The sequence below is a fragment of the Strongylocentrotus purpuratus genome, unplaced genomic scaffold (assembly GCF_000002235.5).
Source record: "Strongylocentrotus purpuratus isolate Spur 01 unplaced genomic scaffold, Spur_5.0 spur5_scaffold_7, whole genome shotgun sequence".
Classification (NCBI taxonomy): domain Eukaryota; kingdom Metazoa; phylum Echinodermata; class Echinoidea; order Camarodonta; family Strongylocentrotidae; genus Strongylocentrotus; species Strongylocentrotus purpuratus.
In genome coordinates this window covers 9,865,423-9,887,396 of record NW_022145613.1, presented here as the reverse complement: position 1 = coordinate 9,887,396, position 21,974 = coordinate 9,865,423, and the positions used below count along the sequence as shown (strand labels likewise).

At 37.1% G+C, this 21,974-nt stretch overlaps 3 protein-coding genes across 5 annotated transcripts in view; 2 read left to right on the top strand and 1 right to left on the bottom strand.

Annotated features, from left to right (window-relative positions):
- LOC588928 overlaps positions 1–6,117 on the top strand; it is a 111,923-nt gene extending 105,806 nt beyond the window's left edge. Inside the window, exons 48-52 of one of the 3 annotated variants that reach the window (XM_030974339.1) lie at positions 578–640; positions 1,292–1,360; positions 2,264–2,329; positions 3,615–3,668; positions 4,086–6,117. In XM_030974339.1, the coding sequence (XP_030830199.1) occupies positions 578–640; positions 1,292–1,360; positions 2,264–2,329; positions 3,615–3,659 (243 nt within the window). In that variant the 3' untranslated portion in view covers positions 3,660–3,668; positions 4,086–6,117. The remainder of the gene's footprint in view (positions 1–577; positions 641–1,291; positions 1,361–2,263; positions 2,330–3,614; positions 3,669–4,085) is intronic. The other 2 variants (XM_030974340.1, XM_030974341.1) reach the window with 2 other exon arrangements.
- A 1,012-nt stretch (positions 6,118–7,129) lies between these two features.
- Positions 7,130–13,848, top strand: LOC100890364 (sarcoplasmic reticulum histidine-rich calcium-binding protein). The gene is made up of 3 exons (XM_003727754.3): positions 7,130–7,454; positions 9,628–9,863; positions 10,723–13,848. The coding sequence occupies exons 2-3, from the start codon at positions 9,682–9,684 to the stop codon at positions 12,101–12,103; spliced, it is 1,563 nt and encodes a 520-aa protein (XP_003727802.2). The 5' UTR covers positions 7,130–7,454; positions 9,628–9,681; the 3' UTR covers positions 12,104–13,848.
- Positions 13,849–15,412: 1,564 nt separating this feature from the next.
- On the bottom strand, positions 15,413–21,111 carry LOC100890432 (zinc finger protein 658B). The gene is made up of 2 exons (XM_003727755.3): positions 20,274–21,111; positions 15,413–17,047 (listed from the first exon to the last, which is right to left on the bottom strand). The coding sequence occupies exon 2, from the start codon at positions 17,002–17,004 to the stop codon at positions 15,532–15,534; it is 1,473 nt and encodes a 490-aa protein (XP_003727803.1). The 5' UTR covers positions 17,005–17,047; positions 20,274–21,111; the 3' UTR covers positions 15,413–15,531.
- Between the last annotated feature and the right edge of the window lie 863 nt (positions 21,112–21,974).

Here is a 21,974-nt window from a genome sequence, read left to right as displayed (position 1 = left end):
TTATATTGCGCTTTTCAGAACTGATGGCCCTCTCAAAGCACTTTACAGATATACGTCAGCTCATATCCATGAAATTGGACCAAGTTTGAGCTAGGTTCAGATGTCGATCAAGTGGGTTATAGAGCACCTAAGGTCATTCTTATCTTCATTTTAATAACAATTACCACAACTAAATTTAACTAAATGAATAAACAAAATAATTTCAACAAGTTTCTTATTACTTCTTCATCTTCTTACAGAACTATAGAAGTTTGTTTAGTAAATAAGCTGTCAGATTTCGATCTATACATGTAGATCAGTGGAATAATTTAAACCAGGTTTTATGAAGTTTGCTCTTATTTAGAGATTTTTAAAACCAACATAGTCATGTAGTCATTTAGTATTTCAAGAGTTCTTTGTATAAATAGTCTGTGTATACTTCTATGTCGAAGTATAAGTCCTTTGTCATCCTATGATTTAGCTACATTAAAAAAAAGATCCACTCAATTGGATACATTTTCCCTAATTGTATGGTGCATTCTCATTCTTATCGGAGTTAAGTCAACTATTATCAAATTCTTGATTTTTTTCCCTACAGCCTAATGACATGGGCATTCATCAACTCTACGCCGAGAGACCAGGCATGGAACCTCAATTAATTGTAAGTTTGGCTTGTAGATATATATGTTGGCTTTACGTGACGAACAACATCACGTATTTGTTTTCTAGTTTGTGTTCATTAGCTAATTTTGTTACCGTATTCAGGTATATGTAATAAACCAAGTTTCTGGCCTTTACTATCAGATAGAGTGTACTAATTTGTGAGAAACTTTTTGTCTATTTCTAATGATTATGATTCCTCATTTTTTAGGTGGCAGTGTCATTAATGTTTCCATTCCATTACTTGTGCAGTGTTGTTGTGTGTTTTTTTTCTCTTGTTTTCATTGAATTCATGATTTCATTTTCAATTTCATGAAGTTACTAATAATATTCTTTGAATATACTGCAAGACCAGAGTCTCACACAAATTGTAATAATGACAGTGATTTTTTTTCACAGCAAGAAAGTCAGTGGTTGCAAAAAGTCAGTGTTGGGTCAGGTGCAATATGTTTAATGTCATGTGTCTTGAAACTTGACCACTTAAATTAACCACACATTAAATTTGCGAACATTTCATTTCGCCAAAGCTTCTGGTGTTACAGTATGGTTTATATGGACCTTCTTCAACTCTTCTTCCCCGTACCCTCTCTCGATCTTCTTGGGTCATTAATGTGATTAATCTTCATCTCTAACACTTTCATTTACAATATAGCCCGAGGACCATGAAAGTAGCAATGATACAACTCAACTTTCTAACGCCGTTGATGTGCAAGAGTCCATGGTAATGCTTTCCCACAAACAATTTGCATAACTGTCAACATTTCCTATTAGTTGGAATAATTCTTGATTGTGACTTTGAATTAATGTCATGACTCACAGACTGTTTTTTCTGGATTTGTAATATCATACCAAAGACACCTGCCTAATTTTTGCTCTTGAAGTTACGCGGATATAGATTTGGCATTCAGTTTACCGGTATGGGAAATTATACCAACTTAAATTCATATTTAAAAAATTAATGTCAGATCTCAAGTAAGTTTCTCTCTTCAGCTTTACTTAAATTTTATTAGTTTGTGTTTGCTTTTAATATCTCTAACAATAATGATTCACTGTTCATAATCTCTGTCTGTGTCAAAACATGAGCCAGAAATTTGATTTGATTTGAATATTATGTGTCCTACATGAAAGCATACAATGACATACAAGCAACCGTCGTGATTTGAACGTGATTCTCAAATCGCCACCATCCAGCTGTAAACAAAATTTAAACCTGGCTTAAGGTTCATTCAGACATATAGGGTCATAAAACCACTTACGAAACAATACTGTTGCTGCAAAATGATACGAAATGAACATATACTGCACTGCATATTCCTGGATCTGATAAATCACAGATCAGCGAGCATATACACATAGCCAGGGGGCCATTTGTTTCAAGAAACTGTCCCATGTCTTTGACCCTATAAATATTGCTTTTTTACCATTTATTATACATGGATTTTTTTCTTTCTTTTTGATCGATTTAAAAAAATAAAAAACTTTGTTGTTGTTGCTATAGCGGTTTTTTAGCAGTTTACCATGTTATGTCTGAACAGAGCTTGGGAAGACATAATCAAAAATGTAACTTTATCAGAATGTATATTCAAATGTAAACTAACCCGGTGGTTCTGTTGTATCGATATAGACGGATGCACCAACTGCTACATCAAACCAGCAGCCTTATATAGCCACAGGACAGGAGGCAGCTACGGTAATTAATTCATTTCAAACTTCTATCATGAAGGAAGGGTAAATTATCCCTGTGGTATATAGCAGAACCCCTTACTAGTTTCGCTCTGTTTTGTGGGATGCACATCAGCCAATTTGCTGGGAACTTGGGAAGGGTACATGCACACATATGGTATCGATCGTTGAAAATAGTATGATAGATGCATTCATCCTAGCAAAAAGAAATTCATTCAAATGCAACACAGACATTCTTTCAAGTTTTTCATGAGGATGATATATACAGGTTTAAAATCTAATGAAATTTTTTGTTGAATTTGTCAATTTGATGTCAAAACTCAGCAAAGCAATCGTGCATGAAGGTAATAGAAGCGAGACCAATCAGTGTGTCCCCGCACCTCAGTGATGTGGCCTCAATATCAGTTAATATTGACTATGTGCGATAGGGAGATTATCATGAGGCTAGTTTGTAGTGTATTGATGGAACAGCACATTAACTAGTACACTCTACCCCCTTCCCCCCCCCCCCCACCCCCCCACCCTCTCTTATCAGGGATTCCATTCTAACAAGTCTATGTTTACAAATATAAGTTGGGGAGGCAGTGGACGGGTGTATTACATGTCTGATAATATAATTGATTTTTTTTTTAAAGTCATATCATATCTATTTGTTTTCCTTCGATATACATTGGCATTGGTTTGTTCTATCTTTAAGTGATTGTTTTAATGACTAGCATTGTACATTTATGTACTATTTTTATGTCATTATAACCGTTTTATAAAGCCCAATTGCAAATTGACATTGCTTTGCCATAGTTTTTTTGCATTTGGCATTTCTTCTCAAACAGTGGACCTCCATTTCAAGAAGCTTGTAATTTTTTTGATTCTATGTTCAGTATTATTATCTGAAAGATAAATGGAATATTACTGTATCTTGGCATTGTTATGAATCATTATTCATTATCTTGCCCTTTGAAAGACATATGTTCAAGTGTTTATCTAACAATGCTTGTTTGATATTGGGCTCTGGCTTTCTTTCAGCAGTGATTTAGGTTTAATATGTAAGGGTTAAGTGTTGCCATCAGGTTTTATTTTAGGTTTAGGTTTAGGATTAGATATTGTAGGTTTCAAACTATTGCAAGAGCATGTGTTATAAAATCATTATTTAAAGTTTTTATAAAACAACTTGAGACTATCAAACTGTGAAAGTACTATGAGCGTTAAAGTGTATTAGCGAATACTTTAGAAATTACACGCTCTCTTGTGCGTACGTGTTATTTTTATTTTTGCTTCATTGTTTGTTATTTCAGGTCTATGGCCATCGGAATGTAGAAAATGAGCCTGGATACTTTTGAGCACAGAAGGTAAGAACATAGGTCAAAATGTAGGTTGTCATATTTATTAAATACCGTTATCCATGTGTCTTATACTTAAAAAACAACAAACCCCAATCCCTTTAAATATTTGATCTTGGAATCCATTGTAGATTGAAGAAAGAAAAATATTATTATGTTTCCGGTAAGCATATCCATCCATGTTGTAGCCAAATAAACAATGAACACTATAAGATTTGGTTCTGTGTAAATTCAATAGCAATATTAAATCTACTGCAAATGCGGAATTTTCTACTGGTCATATGAAATATCAATCAATCAAAAATCATATCAATTGTAGATCAGTTTTTTAAATGAATCTCATTTTTATGAATTAAATGTGTTGAATTTTCAAAGCGATAAGGCTTTTCTTTTATATTCACATACGTTTCTTTCCCGTTTCTCCAGTGTTCTTTTCAGATTGCAGCATCTCATCATAAAGGAGCTTCTATGAAGTGTAAAAGGAGATGTATTCAAACGCCCAATTATGTAGTACAGCTGATGTTTTCACATGGACAGCGTATAATATGCATCTCTCTTGGAAGAACGTCGTACTCCTGCCATATTTTTAAAATATGGATTGCTATAACGGACAGTACCTTTTATTAATAATATTTATACATTTGTAATGCATATTTTATATCTATATTTGTAATGAAATTTAAATGTTTCATCAATGCAATGTCTGATAGATTGTACAATTCCATGTTATACCAAAGAGCTTCCATATTAATGAATTGATTTGAATTTGGAATGTGAAGAATTTAGATATCTTATTCTTCTACATGTATGTATCTAAAAAAAAATGGCGATAATTTGAATTACAACTGTACTTCAAATGTAAATATCTTTGCACATTAAATACAAAAGAGGAAAAATTGGACTCTTTTGACTGCAAAACTGATATTTCAGACATTATACAACTCAAGGGAATAGAAACAGATCAGCTCCCTCCCTCTCCCTCCTTCTCTTGCTCTCTCTATTTCTCTCTCTCTCTCACTTTCTCTCTCTCTCTCACTTTCCCACTTTCATTGCTTCTTATCGTAAATATTGTTTCTATTTCTAAGAGTTAAAATACATTTTGTTGGGGTTGCTTCATGTACATGTATACTATGAAGTCATTTGGAAAATCAAATTTCTATACAACACACCATTATCGTGGTGGAAAATAACACTGACAAACAGTATTTACATTTGGGACTGGAAATTGATTTAAATAGATCATACATGAGCTAATGAAACAGATAGGCCCTGCAGAACAATCTGTGTTGACTACGATAGTGATAGCAAGGCAGCATTTTGGAGTTTAGAGAGAATCTAATCACCCCCAAGTATATCAATGTAAAATGTTCAATTGTTTATGCCAGTTGTTGTTTGTATGGAAAAGGGTTCCTTTAGGAGGCATTTAGCTCAAGAAATAGCGTTCATGCAATGGTCTTCACAGTACTGAACCTTTCAGTTGAATTTCATGTCTTTCATCCTTCGTGTGTGAAATGCCAAAACAAAGCTTATGCAGATCATTTAGCACAACTTCAAGGTGCTTAAAACCATTAATGAATAATTTCAGCTTTCAGATTACTGGAAATGTTATGATGCTATTTGTCTTTCAATGGAGATTTTTAAATAATTCTAGAATAAAATTATGCAATCCTCAGTGTGCTTTTCTTGTAGAATTTTAATCATGTACTTTCTTCATTCTTTTTACATAATACTAATTGTATATTAACATTAATTATTTTGCGCTAAACTTTCTCAATTCCAATGATTTTCTTGTACTTGTAGAGTGTGTGTGAGATCCGACACAGAGTAATTTTTATATCACTCCAGCAGATGCATGCATGCACACATTTTTTTGAAAGAACTTAGGGCTATGTTATATAGGTTCGAAAGTAACAACAAAATGAATATAAAATGTGTATATTTAGGAAGTTAAATCTACATTCGTCTTTCACATTTAAAAAGAATAGTTATATAAAAACTTGTTATGTGTGCTGTCATACTAATGCTGTTACTGTAATTGTCTTTGATACTTTTTAAACAAAACATTTGTATGTTTTACTTTTTTAAATCTTCCTTTTTTATGTAACTTAAAATTATATTTTTTATGTTTTACAATTTCTACCTGATGTTACATGTATATTTTTCACATTTGACCTGAGAGGTATTTAATGGATATTTTATTATTGAAAAAATGAAAGACTGTATGCTAGTGACTATTTTTTCTACCACATTGTTCTTGAAGATATATTTTGTATTATTCCTATTTTATCTGGTTCTCTGGGAAGGTTCGGTAATTTCTCATTTGATTTATATTTTTTATCTCTTGGCAATGTTTTATAAACTGTCTGTTTCAGAAGGACATGTCATTTCTTGTGTGAAATAATTATGTATTTGTTGAGGCAGACTGCCATGAATAAATCAGATTATGAATGAGATCAAATATACAAGAGTATTTTAGGGATTAAGGGAAAGAGACGACATGGAATTAGAAAGAAGAGATGAAGGGGGAGACAGAAGAGATATTAAAAAAAAAATGAGAGAGGGAAGTAGAGAGAAGAGATGGAGAGAGAGAGAGAGAGAGAGAAGAGGTCGGGGGAGACAAAAGAGATGGAAGTAGAGGTGGAGACTCGGAGAAGAGATGGAAAGAAAGAGAGAAGAGATGGAAAGAAGAGGTGGAGGGAGACAAAATTAGAGATGAGAGTAGAGAGAAGATATGGAAGTAGAAAGAAGAGGTAGAGAGTGAATTTAAGGACAGGGAGAGGAGAGGGGGAAGAGATGGAAGTGGAGGGAGAGAGAAGAGATTGACGGAAAAGAGAAGAGCTGATGGAAGTAGAAAGAGGAGGTGAAAGGATCGAGACAGAAGAGATGGAGGGAGACTGCAATGAGAACAGATTTAGAGATATAGAAGAGATGGAGGGAGAGAGGACTCGGATCGAGAGATGCAGAGAGGGAGAATAAAATGATCCTGGTGGACTGATGGAAGGAGAGAGAGGGATGAGGGGAATAATAGCCTATATATAGGTTAAAAGGGGAGATACGACAAATAATGCAGCTAAGTTTTGTGAGTGAGAAGCGAATTAAGAGATTAGTATGAGTGAAGTATAGCGGCGGGGAGAGAAAAGGGCTTCCATTTAATTTGTTTAATGCAACTTGAGTTCGGCGTAAATATTCATAAATGAATGATATAGGGTCTACTCCAATAAAACTAAAACAACAACAACAACACAACGGGGAGGGGGAGGGGGGGGGGGTGATGATGAGCGGCCGCGCCGACGATCGAGACTTCGATCGAGAGAGTATATTATTTTGTAAAGAGCTAAAGATAGGGAAACGATTTTAGATGCATCTAAAATCGTAGGTTATGGTGATCAACTGATCATAATATCTTGCCGGCGATCGAGACTTCGATCGAGAGAGTATATTATTTTGTAAAGAGCTAAAGATAGGGAAACGATTTTAGATGCATCTAAAATCGTAGGTTATGGTGATCAACTGATCATAATATCTTGCAATATAAGAGCATGTAGACTAGGTCCATGATAAGAGGGGGATAAGAGAGACGACAAATTTATTCACATATCGGGATGAATGTAGATCTATTAACTATTATTATGATGGCGTCGCATCGAGATCGAGAAAGCACGTGAAATTTGCAGCTCAGCCTCTTCTCCCGCCAAGCTTAAACTTCGCTTCTGTAATCAGGCGACCGAGCGTTCTTCTTCTTTTTCTTCTTCTTCTTCTTCTTCTTCTTCAAGATAATCTGCCTCTGCATTTTCAGTAAGTCAGGCCTCTTTTACATGTTACACGTATCAAGTGTTTTTGACGGATTTGTAATCATGTAGCAATGATGAATAGACCTCTATTCATTAAATTGTGTAGAACGGCATGTAAAATATGTCCAAATATTAACTTTGCAGTACATTGCCCCATGTATTGGATTCCATGTTGTAGACTAGTTTTGTTTTTATTGTAGGATAATTAATGGGCAACTTAGTCAGTTGCAGTGGCGTACGCAGGATTTTTTCAAGGGGGGGGGGGGGAGGGGGGGGGGGGGGTAAGGTCACCTTTTTGAGGTCAGCCATTGGCATTTTTTTATTTTTTTTATTTAAAAAAAAAAAAATCAAAAGGGGGGGGGGGGGTTTCCTAAAAAACATACATAAAACATACACATAAAAAAAGTCAAGGGGGGGGGGTTTAACCACAACCCCCCCCCCCCCCCCCTGCATACGCGCCTGGTCAGTTGGAAGTTGGAACATTATTATTAACTGGTTCCTATTTTCATTTTTTTTTAAGAAATGCAATCTAGATAAACATGGTTTACAGTTAAACCTCTTTCACACCGGATCTGCGTAGACTTGCGTAGTGTGGCGTACCGACTACGACGAAATTGGGCTGCATATTCATGAAAAAAAAGGTGCTTCGGCGTAGTCCCTGCGTAGGTTATGCGTAGGCTGGCATACGATGGCCTATGGTTACGTTCCCTGTGCATAGGCGTCGCATACCTAAAAATGTTGCTTCGGCGTAGGGTTGCGTACATTTACGTAGGCCTGGCGTACAGGTTTGCTAACGGTTGCATACGGTTGCTTACTGTGTGAGCAAGCTTTTACTGCTTCGTCGGACTGGCGTATGGTAGCGTACTGTTGTGTAGACTTGGATATAGTAGCGTAGTGTCTAGATCTACGCCAAAGGTACGCGAAAAAAATAAACATGTTTAATCCATCTCGCGTACCCATTTGCGTCTGTCAGCGTACAGTTGCGTACGATCGGCGCAGTCGGTACGCAACACTACGCAACTCTACGCAATGCCCGATGTGAAAGCCCTTTTAGACCTCATGCATTGTAGGAGTTTTAGTTAATATTAGTGATGTTCTTGTATATTTATTTAACATTTTCTATGGAGTATGGACTGGGTTTGTGATGTGATGCAATTATGTAAGGGATAGAAATCTACTTGCCCCACAGAAAATGATTATAATTTGTAGACTAGATCAATGTTTGATTCATCCTAACTATCTCTACTTTCCTGTGGAGTATCCTTGTAGTTGTAAAAGATCTAGAAGCTGGTAGTCTACATGTAATTGTAGATTATTTTAGGATCGGCACAAATATTTATGGCCACTAATTGAGGGACTCTTATGTCGTTTTAACTGGCAAAGACTATTCATGTTTACCGTCAAATTTATTTTAGGTCTCAGTCTAAGGTCTTATTTTTACAGTAAGGCCCGTTCAGATATGACAAAGTAAACTGTTGCAAAAAAACCCTGCCCTTTTTTTATTTAAAGGTAAAGACCAGTATTGGAAACGCCCCAGTTTCAAAAAATGAAATGGAAGCTCTCATTACCAGTCATGTGAAAGAATATGTTTTGACTAATACATGATGATAAAAAATTTGCCGGGAAACCACCTACTAATTCATATATTTGGTAAATTTGTTTCTCTCATGGTCTGTGAGAGATATAGGGTAGTCCCATATATATCTTTCTGTGTATAGTGCTTGTAACATTACGAAGAATGGGCCAAATTTCTTATCATTTTGATGATTCCAGAACCTTGCAGATGCTAGATGCTAGATGATCAACCTTTTCTGATCGATTCCACAACGTTTCTTTCACAATGCAATCGCATGACCATAACTGGTCTTTACCTTTAAGTGTTATTGAAATGGCAACTGCGCACATGAAAGGTCCTTGCTGAGCATATTGACTGAGATTTTTCCTATAAGATATTGAAATGTTACATGTATTACACATGACGACATAAAAAAACCGCTGCAGTTTTGCTGCTTCATGTCTGAACAAGGCCTTAGTCGACCAATCAACCTACAGAAATGAAATACTTGTTCCCTTCTGCTTTAATGCTAATGCTGCATATTCCAGAATTTTAACATGCAACATGCATTATAGGGACTGTCTGGCTTATTTCCTTGTCTCTGTTGTATTTGAATGAACAGAAAGTCATCTGATATCTAGACATCTTCACCAAGACTCCTTGATCAATTTTCAACATGGCAGACGAGGAAGATGACCTCTGCTCGCCGAGTAGGACGTCCTCTAGACTCAAAGCCAGAAAGGCCTTTGAAATGCCAACCAGAGAAGATGTTCTGGGAAAGATCGAAGTGGACAAGACCCCTCAAAAGAGCTTCCAACACCTCAGGCCTCGAAAACTGATTTCTAATTTTGTGAAGGGGTAAGTTTCTGATGGAATGATGTTGACATTTATCATGTTGATGGGAAAATTTGAGAAAATCAGTTTGAAAGTGACTCAATGATGTTTATTACTAGTATAATTAATGACATCTCAAAGTGAGAAAGAAATTGGAACTCATTTACTATCTTAAAAAGAGAAAATACATGAGGTTTTGAAAACAAAATGTTGACAGAAGTAACTTCAGATCGATGCATTTTCCCATAGGGAAAAGTTGTCCCGTACATCACGTGTCCCGTGCGTCACATACACACATTTATGTTTTGATATATTATGTGACAACGAAAGGTCTGAAAAATATGGTATTAATTGTGATTAATGCTTGATTCCATAATGAATTAAGATATCGTTACCATAAATCTCATAACTTAATAAATTCAGAGAACTTTTATGATGAACTTATTTTTGAAAAAGTCAGATATTCTCTGGTCCCGTACGTCACGCGTCACATTAATTACATTAAAATTAATTACATTAAAATTAATTTAAGAATTGGTCAGAACTAAAACTTTCCACAAATGAACTAGCCCATAATAGCCACAGACTCATACCAAAAGATAGCCATATAAATAATTTCGTCCGTTGTAATTTCTTGTTTAAAGTCTCTGAATGTCCTGTACGTCACAATCCAAATAGCTTGGACCTGCCCAACAACGTCAATCTAATACCAAACATACTATGCCAGTAATTTAACATTGATTGATATTAGACATTTTAAAATAGCTTCATATTGCAGTCATATGGTAAAGTTGATTTGGGATTTTAGAATGACGTTTCTGCAGTACAATTGTAAAGGAATTCAAACTGTTGTTTCTTGTACTATTTCCCCCATCTATTGCAGCCATAATAAATACAACAATACTGACCCAATTTCTCTGTGGGATGATGATGCTATGTCAGATTTCATTGCTGATGACGAGAAAGAAGAGGAGGAAGAGGAAGATACTTCTGAATCAAAATCATTAGAAAGTTGTGACGATGAGGAAGATGACAGTAATAATGATGATAGTGATGATGATGATGATGATAACATTGAGGATTTAAAGTCATCAAAATCTGAGAGAAGGACAGCAAGCATTAAAAGAAAAGCAAGACAGGATAGAAATATCACATCAAATGGAAAAAGAAATAGCAGAAATGACTCAAAGAGGAGATCAAAGATGACCAAAACACAACAACAACCTGAAAGAAGGAGATACCAAAGAAAAGTGAAGAAAAGTAAGCAGATGGAAGATAAGGATAGTGGTAATGAGCATGAGAGTAATGAAGAAGATTGGCCGGTTCAAAGTAGCCAGCAACAGAGGAGAAGGAGAAGGAGATTAACCATTGATAGTAGTGAAGAAGGAGAAGAAGAAAAAGATGATGATGATAATGATGATGATGACGATATGATTCAGAAATCCAGAAATGCCTCAGGAAAGAAGAAGACATGTAGTGATGAAGAGGAAAGCAGTGGTGATGATGGAATGATCCAAAAATCTACAAACACCCCTAGAAGGAGAAGGAGATCAAAGATTGAAAGTAGTAATGAAGATGATAACAGTGATGATGATGATGGTGATGATGACGAGGTTATCCAGAAATCTAGAAGTACCCCAGGAAAGAGAAGGAGATCAAAGATTGAAAGTAGTAATGAAGATGAAGACAGTGATGATGATGATGATGATGATGGTGATGATGACGAGGTTATCCAGAAATGTAGAAGTACCCCAGGAAAGAGAAGGGGATCAAAGATTGAAAGTAGTAATGAAGATGATAACAGTGATGATGATGATGATGATGGTGATGATGACGAGGTTATCCAGAAATGTAGAAGTACCCCAGGAAAGAGAGGGGGATCAAAGATTGAAAGTAGTAATGAAGATGATAGCAGTGATGATGATGATGAAATTATCCAAAAATCTAGAAGTACCCCAGGAAAGAGAAGGAGATCAAAGATTGAAAGTAGTAATGAAGATGATAGCAGTGATGATGATGATGAAATTATCCAAAAATCTAGAAGAACCCCAGGAAAGAGAAGGAGATCAAAGATTGAAAGTAGTAATGAAGATGATAGCAGTGATGATGATGATGAAATTATCCAAAAATCTAGAAGTACCCAAGGAAAGAGAAGGAGATCAAAGATTGAAAGTAGTAATGAAGATGATAACAGTGATAATGAAAGTATCCAGAAATCTAGAAGCACCCCAGGAAAGAGAAGGAGATCAAAGAGAATAAGATAAAGAGGAAAGCAGTGATGATGAATGATGATGTTGATATGATAGTGATTAGAACAAAACAAATGGTCTCATGAGTAGATCTGTGAAAATTCCTTATCATTTATATGCCTTACACGTGTTTCCAAATGGCATTAGTAAGACAAACCACAAAATATTTTTTTTGTAATGCTTTAATGTGTGTCAGACTGTGTGGGAGTGGAAGTTGAGATATTTTGTAAATGTTGTTTTATACAAACATGATGTATATGTATTTTCAAATGAGCATAAAACATGCAAGTGACATACATGTAAATGAATTGATGTGCATTGTGCAGAAACTGCGCCCTAACCTTGATAGCAAAAGAAAGCAGAATAGAATAGGAGGAACAGACTGTCTACAGTTTGAACAAAATCAGATGGGCAACTAGAATAATAATAATTAGCTTTTATATAGCGATTAATGCAATGTCTCTTTATAGCGCTTGGTAAAATTTACACTTCTATTATGTTAGGTAACCTCAAATTTGTGAATTGAGCTGTGTTGTCATTGGGGACAACTCTCCCCTTTGTTGCACTCTGAAATATTAGATTTCATTCTCTGCAAACTACCTTTCCTTTGGGTATTTTCCAGGATCATCAACATATGTTTTAGATAGCATGTGGATTTAGGTCCTTGTACAAAGAAAAATACATGCTAAGGTATTTTACATGTGGCTTGAAATAGTGGTTCTGTTCATTTTTAGCAGCATTCTGAAATATCTATGCTATTGTCTCCTTTTAATATTCATATTAATGAATTTTGTTCATTGTTTTATTTAAATTAAGTATTTTTAATTATTTGCAATATGAGAAAATCAAGAACACATTTAGGTACAATACATTTCTCTATATTTGTTCATGTTCATGAGGAAGCTTAGTAATGCCTGTGAATTCAGCACGAAAAGGTAGACATTAGAAGATTAAAAACCGTATAATGGCTGATGGATCTTTTAATACGCATCGGACAATAATATAACAATGAACAAGCTTAATTCTGTGCTTATAATAATATATTTATAAGCTAACAAGTGTGGTCAGTAGGCGTGGTGCCCTATGCTCATTTATCATGAATTCTAACAATTCAAACCTTATTATTATTGTTAACAATTGTTATGATTATAATCATTTTGCAGAATATAAAGAATTAAAGTAATACTAGGCTTTAGAAAGATATGCTGTGAGATAAAATGTGTTAGAAGCTACTGGTATCTGAAATTCTGAATGATGTATGATACCAACACTTTTTAAGGTATGACAGAAGTTTGATATACAGGGATGCCAGTTTTCAGGCAAAAGCCTGAATTCAGGCCTTTGCGAGTTATTTTCAGGCCATAGTTTAGGCTTTTTGGTGTAAAAATTGCTAACTCTAGGTGATTTTCAGGCCCTCTGATCAATTCTAACTGGCATCCCAGGATACATTGTATATATATTACTACACTCCAATGTGTTTCTTGAAAGATTTATTGATACTCATTTGTTTCATCTCTCTCTCTCTCTCTCTCTCTCATTCCCCCAATCCCCCCCCCCCCTCTCTCTCTCTCCGTCTCTCTCTCTCTCTCTCTGTTTCTCTCTCTCTTTATTTCTATATGTATAAATAATGTTCAAATTCTGTAAATAGTTTTGTATTACAGTACGACATTTTTATTTCTTGCCCATTGATGTACATGTATGAGACGGTTTGGAAAGAAACATCTGTGTAAATAAAACCAGATTCCTGTACAAATATCAAATATGTGTGGCCAGTTTGTGCATTTGTAGTTAAGTACAGGAATTTAAGATAATTTAATCGGAGGAATGTGTTCAACCACTTTGGTAATTGTTTATAGACTAACTCTGGGCATTTCGGAACAAATTTGATAGTGTTTGATATCATATTTGTGTGCAGGCACATGTTTGATTCACTGATCTGTGTTTAAATTAATATCTTGAGTTTAAACAATGTGTAAACGCAGAATCACCTTCAATTGATGTGGTCAAAACACACATGTACAGTAGGTGGTGAAGTGGTAAGACATAAGAGGGGACAAGAGTAGGGAGAGAGAGAGATAGAGGGGAGAGGATGAGAAAGAGAAGAGTTCGTAATTTTGTGATTGATTTTACTACATTTTTACTACAAGAGCACATACATTAAAAGATATAAAGGAAGGTGGAGGGGATAGAGCAAGTAAAGCTTGTATTGTGACGTCATAATGGCATTATGGAGTTTGCATTATCGTAATAGAGGCGATGTTAAAGGCAAACTCGTTTCATAGCTGTAGATATTGCAGTAACGTTAATACGTACGTTATGACATTAATTTTGGATGTTGGACAACTACCCATTGGAAGGAACATTAACCTTTGCTTCTCATTCATGAAATTTAAGAAGGAAAAACATGTTTTGAAGTATCTTGTACACAAATATCATTGTGAGCAAGAAGAGAAAGAAATGCACAAAGAAATTGTTTATTACTCACAGTATTTTTAATGTTTCCAAACAGAATACACATGTACAATTTTGTGGAAACTAAACTGTAATTTTACAAATACAATTAAGAAGAAGTAAGTAATGATGCATATAGTAGCATAAGTAGAAGTACAAGTTGTCGTCTTTGATGCCGCAACGACAGCTCTAGAATTAGACTTGAAAGGAAAACCGGTCTAGTTAGATGCTAATAAAGCGATAAAAAAAACAATACTTTACAGCAACAAAAATGTAATAAAATCAAGAACAGACATGTAGTTTCTGAAGTCTGGTTGTTATGTGATTCTTTTTTTATAAATATGTACAAATGTTGCTTTCAGTTACTTTTTATATGTTATTTCACGGTATAATGTACACTACCAATGGTGTGCTTGGTGTACCCGGAGATGTGCATCTTCTAACGTTAGGTGTATCATAATTTCAGTATAGCATGATATTGTTGAGTCAACGCAATCCGACGGTGACCAAATTAAGACAAAATCGTGAGAGATGTCAGTTTCTTTAAAATGCTAATAAAAATAACAAAATTGCAGATAATTGAGTTGCCCCAAACAAGAACACTGTAGGTTGAGCCAGTGGTATATACACATGCAAGGTCTTAAAAAAAAAAGATGTTGTATTGCCCTTTAGGTGCCAAAACATGGGTCCGTCGGTCGGAAATGTTTTGTTTTTTTAAACCTTTTTTTTTTTTTTTTTTCCCCTCCATCTTTGAGCTGATTTCTCAGTTTTGAATGCTTTAATATTTTACTTCTCTAAAAATCGGGAAAAAAAACCAAACTTTTTTAAAAAGCCGACCGTAGATTTCAAGATTTTGGGGTCGGTCGCAATACAACATCTTTTTTTTGTAGGCCTAACGATACGACCACCAGTCGGGCGGATGACCCAGTCACTCGGACTTTATTGAAATACATAGTACCGAAGTAACATGTATACGTTTTTTTAAAGGAAATCTAAGAAGTAGCCATTTGAGGAGATTCTGGCGTCGATCCATTTTGTGTTGGCGATTCAGCATTTCCGGTAGCCTCGTTCAAATGCCTCTTTTCGTGGAGGCGCATATGCGCGCTCTGAATGAACGTCGCGTTGCAGAACCTACAGGTGTACGGTCGTACTCGGGAATGTGTGCGCTCATGAATGCGTAGATGGCTACTCTGCATGAATGCCTTGTCACAGAGATGACACTTGTAGGGTCGCATCCCCGTGTGTATCCGCTCGTGCATGTGTAGGTGGCTACTCTGGCGGAATGTCTTCGGGCAGAAGCGACACGAGAATGGACGCACCTGGGTGTGGATGAGTTCGTGTTGTCTCAGATGGCTACTTTGCGTGAAACGTTTTGCGCAGATCGTACACGCATAAGGTCTGTCTTGGTTGTGAAGACGCATATGAACATGTAAGTTGTTGAGTTTTGAGAACACTTTGCCACAAAGGCTACACTTATGGTCGAGGACTTGCAGGTTGCTGTTATGCGTCTGATAGTGTTTATCCAAACTGGATAGCTGGCGAAAGACGTCCCCACAGATTAAACATAAATGGGCGGTTCTACATCCGGCCGCGCCTCCTTTCTGTGTTGGGGGACGTCGTACATAGGAATGGACATTGAAATCTGCCTTGGGACCAATAGATGACGACTGACCATCTGATGAGTTCATCCCACCCCGTGAATTATGTCTTTTGACATGCTCTTGAAGAAGTCTTTCGTTTATGAAGGACTGGTGGCATACCTGACACTCGTGATCTCCGCTCATCTGTGCACTTTGTCTCTGTCGCATCAAGGTTTCGTGTACCTCGACATGGCGTACAAGGGCATCCACGTTGTCAAAGACATCACCGCACTCCATACAGGATACATTGCCTAGGTTTCTAGCCACACTTGGTGTCTGACTAGGATTTGCTCCTGGTGAGCTATCTTCCACTGTTTCCATGTCATCGGATCCTTGATAGATGTCATCAGATCCGTACTGCTCGGCCTCATGTTGCTGAACATGCTTCAGGAGAAGATCAATGTTGGCAAAGGTCACACCACACTCGACGCAACAACAATTCTCTTCCGCTGTTGGCTGTTTCTGCTCTGGTGGCTGAGGATAATACCCCTCGCTTTCTTGCCCCTCTCGCTTAGTTTGGTAGCAAAATACCCGAGAAGCATGAGTAGCGTCACTGGTGTCGTCAGAACACCCTTGGTTCAAGGGGAAAGAATCAGATGCATCACCGACTTGGAATGAGCTGGAGTTTTCCGCTGAAGAAGCCTCACTTGCTGATGCCTCTGCTCCACCCGTACCTCTGTCGCTCTGATCCAAGTCGCTAAATGGGATATCCGCGGTGTTTGAGAAAAACTCCTGAGATCCCACTTCAACCCTTGATTGATTCTCGGGTGTTTCGCTGTCTCCAGAAGCTCCAACACATCCCTTAACGTCGCGCCTATCGTCCATGCTGGCAATACGTTATGTGTCTCCTACTGATTTAGAGATGAACCTAAGAGAACGAAATGAGAGACATAGTTCGTTGTCAGCTGAAACATCGTGAGAAATACAACAAAAAATATAGAATAACGTTTCTTTAACGCTTGTCTTGCCAATATTGTCTAACGACTCCTTTCGAGCATTTCAACTTTTAACCAAATAATAATGACGGCAATAAAAACTCTAAGTTGTGTTCGAATCTCAAAATAATTAACGGTGAAGTTCAAAAAAGAAGACCATCCCCAGCCACACCCCCTCCTATTACATGATAATGCTTATCGCCTTGTATTAGTTGGTGGCGATGATGATGTTGATGATAATGATGGTGAAAGTGGTCAAGATGATGACGATTAAGATGATGGGGGTGATGATGATTATTATATTATGATGTTCAGGCGCGTACGCAGGATTTTTTCAGGGGGGGGGGTTTAACATTTATAAATCGGGACGAAAATTTCGCAACGACTCAGCCAGCCGCTGAATAAACGGGGGGGGGGGGGGGGGGGTAAGAGGACACTTTTTTTTTTTTTTTTTTTTTTTTTTGGTCTCGAAATTTGAAAAATTGACATTTGGCTCCGTTGGGAGGGGGGGGGGGGTAAGGTCACCTTGTTAGGTCAGCCATGGGAATATTTTTTTTTTTTTTAATAATTTAAAAAAAAAAAAATACCAAAGAGGGGGTTTAACCCCCCAAACACCCCCCCCCCCCCCCCCCCTGTGTACGCGCCTGATGATGTTGATTGAGATGGTAGAGATGATGCACCTGATGACAGTCGTGATAATGATGATGATAAAGACGACAATAATGATGTGATCATGATGATGGTGACGATTGTGATGATGCCGATGATGATTGTGATAATGGTGATTAATATGGTGATGACGATTATGACGATATTGATGATTAAGATGGTAGTGATAATGATGATGAATCTATTAATAATGATGAAGATGATGACGATGATGGTGACTATAATTTTAATAATGTGACACTGATGATTAAGATGGTGGTGATGATAATGGTGGTGGCTATGACGATGATGATGACGATGTAATTATCAGGATGAGGAATAGGACGATTATTATCAAACGCAGGGAGATGACTGTAATTAGCTCTCGCCCCTATCTACTTTATCATTTCCAATAAACTCCACGAAAAGTTGCTCTTCACACCTCTTTCATAATTTTGCTCCTGTAACACGATTTGATGGCTTGGAAAAAATGAGAGAACAAGCAAAATCTGTTCTCTTTTCTTTTTCTTTTTCAGTAACAATATGCAATGGCAAGGTTGATGATTTTAACGATTTCGTTATAAATTCGTCGCCTAAGATAGCGATGCCGCCCGAATTTTTTGAATTTCAAAACAGGAACCTCCTGGCCCCATCCTCAACTTAATATATCTGCCTCGTGATAATGGTGGCATTGGCGATTAAATAATAAATGGTCATATAACTCATATTAACATGTGGATATTTGGTGTCAAAAATCGCCCCCCCCCCCTCCCTCGAATGAAAAAAAAACTAGACAAAAGTATAAAGGGTTGTATATAGACTGTATACAAAAAGAAGATGATTGACGATAGTACATTAGAAACAAGTCATCACAATCGGAAAACTTATCACCCGGCCAGTACCAATATTGATCGAAGGTCCGAGAATAAACCGTCATATGCTGCATGGGAAGAACCCCCCCCCCCCCCCCCCCCCCACCACCACCACCACCACACACACACACACACACACGCAACCCCACAATGAAACATACACCGCTTGATGTATCAGGGACGGCCAACGACTATTTTTAATCATATTTTGGGAAATGAAAAAGGTGGTTATACACTCTTGATGTTGAGACCCCCCCCCCCCCCTCTTTCTCTCTCTCTCTCTCTCCCTCCTTCCCCTTTCTGATTAGATCCGCGCTATCCACCCCCGGTTTCCACCCTCCAACTCATAATCTCCGATTACTTTTTATGCCTCCGCCACCGAAGGTGGTGCCGGAGGCATCATGTTTTCAGGTTGTCCGTCCGTATGTCCGTACGTCCGTCCCGTTTGACCGTTATCACAATATCTCAAGAACCATTTAAGATTTAAACTTAAGACTCGGGAATAGTATTTATCACCATAGGAAGACGATCTGATTAGATTTTGGAGTACGTAGGTCAAAGGTCACAGGTCACAGAGGTCAACTTATGAAATTCCTTGTATTGAGTTTGTTAGCGCGATATCTCAAGAACCATTTGAGATTTAAACTTCAAACTTAAGGATAGTATGTATCACCATAGGAAGACGATCTGATTAGATTTTGGAGCACGTATGTCAAAGGTCAAGGGTCACAGAGGTCAACTTATGAAATTCCATACATTGAGATTGTTATCATGATATCTCAAGAACCACTGGAGATTTAAACTTCAAACTTAGTGATAGTGTGTATCACTATAGGAAAACAATCTGATTACATTTTGGAGCACGTAGGTCAAAGGTCAAGGGTCATAGAGGTCAACTTATGAAATTCCATACATTGAGATTGTTATCATATCTCAAGAACCACTGGAGATTTAAACTTCAAACTTAATGATAGTGTGTATCACCATAGGAAGACAATCTGATTAGATTTTGGAGCACGTAGGTCAAAGGTCAAGGGTCACAGAGGTCAACTTATGAAATTCCATACATTGAGATCGTTATCGCGATATCTCAAGAACCACTGGAGAATTTTCACTTAAAACTTAATGATAGTATGTATCACCATATCATAATATCTCAAGAACCACTGGAGATTTAAACTTCAAACTTAATGATAGTGTGTATCACCATAGGAAGACAATCTGATTAGATTTTGGAGCACGTAGGTCAAAGGTCAAGGGTCACAGAGGTCAACTTATGAAATTCCATACATTGAGATTGTTATCATGATATCTCAAGAACCACTGGAGATTTAAACTCCAAACTTGTTTAAATTGCTCTATGGCGGAGGCATCATTTTCGACTGCGCGCAGTCAAAATTCCATCTAGTTTTTTCTAACACTATAATATTTTAAAAGAATATAATAAACCCATAAATATATATTTCGGCTACTGACTCTACTTAATTAGAACCTTCTGGCTGCAAATACTGACAATATTACAATTATGGCAAGCATTTTATTTCGAGAACAAAATATTAGGCATAAATCATGACGAGGCAGCAAAATCATACCATGCAAACATCAGAATACAATGCCGGGTCATTTTGAAAGTACTTACCTGATGATAATGGGTCTGAAGTACAAAACGTGCATTCACCATCGACTGAATATGATGTAACAGGAAAAGTGCGCGGAGTCACTAAATCATGGCTTGCTCTTCATCAAATAATATATTATTTGATATCCAACACCTGCGATCACCGTGAAATAAACTTCTCTTTCGAAAATTGTTCTTCTTCTGAAATCACGATATGTTATTCAAGGAGAAGGAAATAGTTGGAAGAGACTTGGGTATGAAATGGTCGGCTTATATTACTCGCTGTGTGAAACAGAACGAATATACCTCTGGCGGGAACAAAATCATAGCGCGTGTACTCGAATAGAGAACAACGATGATAATAATGACGATGTTGTGTGTTCGCGATGACAAAGACACATGGAAATACTGTGGGGAGAATGATACAAGCTGCCTATAGCCAGTACACTGTCATATGCATGCAGTTGCGTTATATATTATGAGCCGTGTGTTCCACGCAGCTTGGCCTTGCTTCAAATGATTTTAACGACGGTGTGGGCTATAAATAGCAAGCTTGATGATAGCGATGATAATGATGATGATGATGATAATGGCTGTGAGTCACGGAAGTAGGCGCCCGCTTGGCGGCGGCGAATGCAGCAAGCGAGGCCGGGTGGTAAAGCGGGGAAAGTTAAAGGATGAGGGTATTATGTCGGTGGATTGATTATTTTGTTAAAATAATAACCAAGGTGTATTACATAGATTTTTAAAATGTACATTGATTATCATCATTATCAATATAGGCTATGATATTAACGTAATATAAAACGGTTGATCATAGAGTGGATTACCGGCATTTTTTCTTCTCCGGAGTACTTCATCTCTAGGCTCTAGGCTTATCTGTTCTCTAAGAAAGAATTATATCCCTAGATTGATCAGCATCGAAATATAGGTCTGCCTGAGATATTTTGTGTATAATTCCTGGTGTAATCTCCGATGAAACGCGTAATTGTGTCTGTCACCCTCTCCCCTTCTCTCTTAGTCTCTGAGTTTAAACTCACACCTCCCTGCTCATATCTCTCTCTCTCTCTCCCTCTCTCTCTATGTATGCCATGATATACAGCGCAGATTTGAATAACGGACAGTTTATCTAGATCTAACAATTCATATAGCCCCCCCCCCCCCCCTCATATACACACGCAAGTATACACCCAAAATATATGTTTATAAAACTCTGTCCAGTTTGAATTTGAGAGTTAATAGGCGTACTCACTGGAAATTTATAAGTCAAAGTCCTTTCGGTCAGCACGACTATTATGTATAAAGCCTATGGGAAGGACAAGTAAAATTAAATCGTATAGGTTCTCGGCAGTTTTTTTTTTCTTCTCAGAAAGGAGGTGGATGGGTGTAAACAAGGAGGATATTACGTATTTGGTTTGTCATTGACCCCATATTCACCATGCTGACGATGAATTCAATACATTTTGAGCAATACAAAATAATGTTTGGATGAAAATTCCATTTGCCCATGCCTACAGAATCTTTAAAAAAACATTTGTCAACGATGATTTTTGTTAAATCGTAGATCATTTGTCCTTTGTTTCATATCAAATAAAAAAATATCAACAAAAAGGAGGAGAAAAAAACTGACAAGGGGGGGGGGGGCGTGGGATTCACTGAACGTCCTTTCTATACGATCATGTTTAGACAGACAAGAATACTAGCCGATATGTGCATGTAGGC